Consider the following 6254-nt stretch of genomic DNA (forward strand, 5'->3'; position numbering starts at 1 on the left):
CCGTTCTTCCTACTTGCAAGAGTGCAAAAACAACGACCTGCAAAAAAAAAAAAAAAAGTACGGGAATGACTAGCTTAATCTTTCCAATGTCTCATAGTGTGCACAAACAAAAACTTCAGCTGTCCCAAGTATAGTTACAATCGAGAAGAGAAACAGAGTTACTGGATGTATTTCCCTGTCTGTGGTTTCTCACAAATCCGGTACAGAATAGCTTGCCTTTCGACAAGGTTTTTGGGCCTTGAACTACTAATTACTGAGACTGACATCACTGTTAGTTTAAATTAAGCACAAATTTCAATTTTGTAAAAACTAGCCTTTGAACCACCTCAGAGGAACAGAGACATGTTCAGAACGTCCAGCAAAAATATGCCTTAAAACAAATAGTCACCTGATGAATCTGAATATTATCACTGCAGCACTAAGCCTTTAGCCTAGAAACCTTGAATAAGATTTAAGAACCCACTTCCATGGCCGAATTTAAGAGAAATGCAAGAAGTAAAACAAATTGAAACAAACTGATTTTTTATTTTTGGTTTGTAGTGACACAGAAAGAATCTCCTTCACACATTGCTTTTTTGTACAGTTGTGCTTGTGATCTCCTGAAAAAATATAAAAGCAATTGTCCCAGTTAAATCAGTGAAAAACCTAGCTTCACCTTTTGGAAAGCAGCATAGCCCTTTCCCTTTCAGTTGTCCAAGTTCTCCTGAAAAAAGAACAAAAAAAGCATAAGTATGTATTTTACAGAAAGAATTCCAGGTAGGTTTAAAGGAACTGGGAAGAAGAAAAAGATGCAGGATGGAGAGAAAGGCTTTCTACATTCCTCTATAACCTCTTTCCAGACTTATATCAACTTTCCACTCATAAAATGTACTAAGTGGTACAGTTGTAAATTTACAGTGGCACAGCTGTAAAGCTATGTGAGCAGGAAAGTGCTTTTTGTATGATTAATCCTTAATTATTTTGATTCTATCTAACGTAGCAAGCTTAACTCCCTAGATACTGAGATAAGGAATTAAATCCTGGCACCATGTAGGAGATGGGAAGTTTGATGTTGACTTCATAAAGACTTATTAAGACATTAAGATCGATGCATTTAGCAAAGCTGTGCTTCCGCAACTAGAAGCGGAGTTATTTGAGCGGGAGGGAGGAGGACGCTCTGTGCAGTCGGGTATCAGTGGCTAGCCAAGCAAGACACAAGGCTGAATGGCACTTTGGAAGGTTAAGAGAAGCAAAGAAACCGAGCCATAAATCCCAAGGCAAGCATCACAGCAAACTCTGCATGCTCACCCATCCTCCACAGGCCTCAATGTAGCTTCTCACTCGGGAATTTCCATTAATCAGTTCTACGAGTTGAATGTGACGGACCATAGCTGGGACTTTCTTCGCAACACACATGGCCAATTTCACAGAAACAGTGAGAAAAGCTCTCTCATAGCAAAGCTCAGGATTCTGATTACTCCAGCTCCTGCTGAGAGAATCCACTGCAGCTCCAAACTTCTCTATCTGCAAACACCAAAAGGACGGTTTGAGCTTTTCCTTTTTAAATGACCACATGGTACGTAAGTCTTGGCTCAAAATCCTACAGATTCCTGGGTTTTCTTGTTCTCCCCATGACTAAAGCAGGTGACCCCCTGAAGGTTCCTGGTGATATCCCTACAGTGTAGAACATTCAAGGCAAGGGTGTCCTGTACTGCTGTCTTTGTTACTGTGGCTTGTACAAACTACAGCAACAGGCAAGCACGATTGAGGGACCAAGAAGAACAGATTAGACTGTTCTGATCAGACTATCAGAATCAGAGCTGCAAAGAACCTTAACGTAGAACTACTTGCAGCCCTAGCACCAAAACCGCACTGGCATGAGAGCTCTGACTGGCTCAAGCCAGATCACCTGGAGCAGACTGGAGCATCTGGTCTGCTCCCCTCAGGACAGTCTTCATTCCTCTTGCACACACAAGTTCCCCCCAACTCCAAACTACACATTATCTTCTGCAATGACAGACCAGCTCAGGAAGTTCCAGTACTTCTCAGATGATAAAAAGCAGCTCCTTTGGAAGGGGACAAAGAGAAAAGTTACAAGGAATCACCTACTTGAGTAAGGGTCTAAGCAGGGCTGTGTTTAGATTCTGTTCTGGTGGCTCATGCCTCATAGAATGCTCATGAACTTACACGGAAAGAAAAGGAGGCAGGCTTCTGGCTATCACGTCCCTTTCCCTCTCTGACTCCTACAGCATAAGTTGTGCTCTTCCTCAGGCTTTTGCTATTCTCCAACACGATGAGACCACAAGGTTGGTCTACAAAGAGCAGGTCCAGGGCTAGGCAGAAAAAGATATGCTTTACCTTTCCCTTGAGTACTTCAGCAACAACCTGCGAGGTATTTTCAAAATCCATGTTGCACTGGTCCCCCATGCTTCGCAGACGACTGGCAATAACAACTGGGTCAAAATTACTTGGAGCTTCTCCTGCAGACTGCTCAGATTCTAAAACAATGAACAGCGGTAACAGGATAAGGGATTACGGCATAACGCATTAAAAGGCAGAGGAAAAGAGAGAACGCAAGCTTGCGGCCAAGCTTTTTTAACTGCACTACATTCAGAAAGCACATTAAGATATGTAAAATCAAAGTTCTTAGGAAATATTATACAGTTATACATTTAGAGAGCTCAAAGTAAGGCAAGTCAGTACCATGGCAAGGCTTTGTCCAGGTCTCTTCCCCTCATCTCAGTTGCTTCATGCCCAAATTTCTGTTCATACCCACTCATGTTTCTCCCAGGACATCCCTAAGGATTCTCTTTTTATCCCTCCATGTTTCAGGCAGCTTTTTCCTTCCATGCTTCCAAAAGCAAGGAAGGGAAGTACAAGGACTTAGAAGACATCTCGTCTCTCTCTCTTTTGGTTCCAGTGACAAAACAGCATCAATCAGCTGGCAAAGTCCTGCTTATATTCCCCCAGCATTTCTATGTTGCAGATCATTGAGTGCTGACAATCTTCAGAGAATTTAGATGTCAAACTGAAGGTCTCCACTGAACAAGCATAAATTGCAATGTTTCAAAGTCTCATACAGTGATCCAAATTTGGGAAGGTTTTCACAGAGGAATAAAAAGCATCCTTCACAAATTTGAAGTATATAATAATTAGAACTTAACAGCTAAACTACTTAAAGGGGTTTTTGCTTGTTTGGTTTTTGCCTCAGATGAAGAAAGCATATTCCCTTAAAGTGTTCTGAGAAAAAAACAGTAATGTTTAATTTTTCTGAGTATTACCAAGACAAGATTCAGCCAGAAGGGATAACCTTGCATTGAAAATTTCAGCAACAGTATTTCCAAGTTTGACAACATTACAAGGAACTGAAAACAGGATCTTTTAACAAAGAGCAGTGGGCAACTTTATCTTTAGACATCACTTCCTGATCCAATCCCCTCCTTCACTCATCTACCCACAAATTCCACCTTTGCATATCTGGTTGACATGCCAGTACTTCAGCACGCACAGCCCTTTGCAGAACTCTGCTAAGCCTCACGCAACACCAGAGATTCTGGAAAGATTCACTTGAGCTGCAGGCACCCCACACAGTGGAGCTTTCACACCAAACAGGCAGTTTTCGCAGTGGTCAAGACAGTGAAAGCAGATGCATGCACATCTAATCCATAAGACTGAAGGAAGCAATAGGCGGACTGGAGACTTCTCTTTAGGCAAAACTACAAACATGCTTCTATAAAGCTTTTGAGAAATGAACTTTGCTCAGCGCTCAGTATCAGCAAGCTCCCAGTGCCTCTTTGAGGCATTTTAGCTCGTTTGCTCTTCAACTGCGTTGCCAAGAAAGTAATGGGAAAAGCAGCATGAATACTGGAGAAATTCTGAATTTCTTGCAGTATTACTCAGCAAAACAGAGAGTGGCCCAAATCATATCGGGAATTTTGTGAAGCAGAGACCATAGCCTGTCCTACATTTTAAAGCAACTATTCTTATCCAATAAATATGAACATATCAGCTTTCTTTTTGGTAATAGAATCAGAACTAGTTAAAAATTCCACCATCCCTTTTAAGACAATCTACTTCCCTGCTTTTCAAAACCCCTAACAGACAGACTTGTGTTTGCCTATCTCTAGCCCAATTTTCCACCATGAGAAGGCAGCCTTCCAGCACCCCAGCTCTCAGAGGCACAACATTAGGACTTTAGTTCAGAACACGTTACTCAGTACGTGTAGACATACGCGATGTACAGCACCAGGAGTAAGTACCCTCTATTAGCCTTGTTGGGTAACAACAGACACACTCACAATCACAAGATGCGGAGAACACAATATGCTATCCTCCATACCGTCCCTGTTTCCTCAACTCCTCTCCCACCAAAGCAGACTGCAGCTGTGGTCTTTCCAGGATTCAAACAACCTTAAGTTGCTCTCTTTTCCCCCAAAACAGAGATTACTCATAAGTCATCACAAGTCTGCACTTTAAGAAACCAAACAACCCCAAGTTAGAACCCTCCTTCCTTTAAATTTTCAGTCAGAACACTTCTCTATAATCTTCAGCCAACACAAAAAAACTTTTCTCTCGTTTCCTACCAAACTACAGGCCTCACCTCCCGAATCTTTCTCCAGACATCGGTAAACACTTTCCTCTTCATTCAAGAGATCAGAGAATAAGGCTTTTACAATGGATTCTGTTTGTTTCTCAAAAGTGTGCATCGCAGTACGTCTCTCAAACTAGCTGATGTTCAAAGGGGGTCAGGAATACCCCTACAGCTGCTTTTCTTTCCAGGTGAGCGACACCTCAGAATTTTAGTTTCCTTTTCCCACCTGACCTGCAGAGGTTCTTCCTTCTGGGAAGGATATATCAGTAAGACTCCTCCCTAAGACAGCACAGTGTCCAGATATACACTCACTTACTGTCATCATCAAGCAATGGGCGTGGTTTAGTTTCATAACAAACCACTACTGTACAGCTCAACTGAAATAAAGGTTTAGAAGTCAAAAACTGCCGGCGTGATCATTCACCAAGAAAAGTATCCTGGATAAAGGCTAAAAAATGAGAGCCCCATCCTAGACAATGGTTAGAATCAGTCTAGCTACAACTGAGTAAATGAGGAATAGCTGACAAGCTAATGAATATTTTTTTTGCTGAAAACTGCATGACACAAATGTTCCAATTCACCTCTCCATAAGCTCAGGAATCCAACACATGCCTAAGGGCACTAGAAACTGTTCATAGGAACCCTGCTACAGTTGAATACATTTGAATTCACCTGTAGTTAGCATGCCTGTCATTGTAATTTAACATATGAGATCGAAATAAATTATTGCACAATTGCCCTTCAAAACTATGCTTCAGGAGGAGTTGAGAGAGAAACCCTGTGCAAAAAAAAGGAAGGAGCTGGACTGCAATTCTTAGGATCCACAATAGAAATCAGATTCCATCCTGGCAGACATCAGAGTCAACAGTTAATGAAAAAATCCTCCACAAAGCAGCTGGGAATGATTCACATTTTTATAAGGAAAACCAGAAATAAAATCTAAAATTTGTTTTAACTGTAGTATTCCAGTGAAGTGCCTGGAAAGCATACAGTAGTTTAAAGATGCAATACAGTCATTAAAACATGCAAAAAAAATCAGAAATTTTACAGAATGGGGTTAATGAAACCTGCTCCTTACTCTGTACCATAAAGCCGTTACAGTAACCAATGTACTTTAATCTTAAACCAGGGGCCACTCTTTAGGTTTTTGCCATTGTGTAAACAGTTAATGGACTTCTTATCTGCAGACTGGATTAGGAGCAGCATTCCCTGTTTCTCTCTAGGCCCTGACCAAAAGCTACTGAAGTGGCAAGACCAACAGTTTCACCATCAGAGAGGATTTTCATGGCTGTAGCAAGGAAGTTTTCATGACATTGCAAAGTCCAATTCTCCATAACTTTCAATGGAACAGATAGAGTGCTGTCCTTGTGATACAAGTCCCGAGGTTCGCAAGAATATAATTTTTAATTCTTCCCTGTATGAGGAATCCAGGCACCTGAATAGATTAAGGAACCCATATGTGAAAAATGTCCTGTCCCTCCCTCCCGGATAGCATTTTCCAATTATTCTTTTATTTGAATAAAGGAAACATGCAAGCATTGGCAGTAACATTCTTGGCACAATTACATTTGCTAATTAAAACGGTCCAGCTACAATGATACTTTATTCACAAAGAACACCCCCAGAAGCTTGCCAAACAGAAACAAACCAAATAAAACGAGGAAAGATTCTGGGAAAGAGGAAG

At 41.3% G+C, this 6254-nt stretch overlaps 1 protein-coding gene across 3 annotated transcripts; it reads right to left on the reverse strand.

The window, feature by feature from the left end:
* Positions 1-46: 46 nt before the first annotated feature.
* Positions 47-4717, reverse strand: BCL2L15 (BCL2 like 15). 3 transcript variants are annotated; one of them, XM_009672145.2, is made up of 4 exons: positions 4580-4717; positions 2338-2477; positions 1288-1503; positions 47-703 (listed from the first exon to the last, which is right to left on the reverse strand). In XM_009672145.2, exons 1-4 carry the CDS (start codon positions 4683-4685, stop codon positions 686-688), a joined length of 480 nt encoding a protein of 159 aa, XP_009670440.1. In that variant the 5' UTR covers positions 4686-4717; the 3' UTR covers positions 47-685. The 3 variants fall into 3 exon arrangements, 2 of the variants coding, with proteins under 2 accessions (XP_009670440.1, XP_009670439.1); XR_011136249.1 differs by lacking the exon at positions 47-703 and adding an exon at positions 1889-2045 and having other exon boundaries at positions 1371-1503; positions 2167-2477; XM_009672144.2 differs by lacking the exon at positions 47-703 and having other exon boundaries at positions 720-1503.
* Positions 4718-6254: the final 1537 nt, after the last annotated feature.

The sequence above is a fragment of the Struthio camelus genome, chromosome 24, assembly GCF_040807025.1.
Source record: "Struthio camelus isolate bStrCam1 chromosome 24, bStrCam1.hap1, whole genome shotgun sequence".
NCBI classification, from domain to species: Eukaryota; Metazoa; Chordata; class Aves; order Struthioniformes; family Struthionidae; genus Struthio; species Struthio camelus.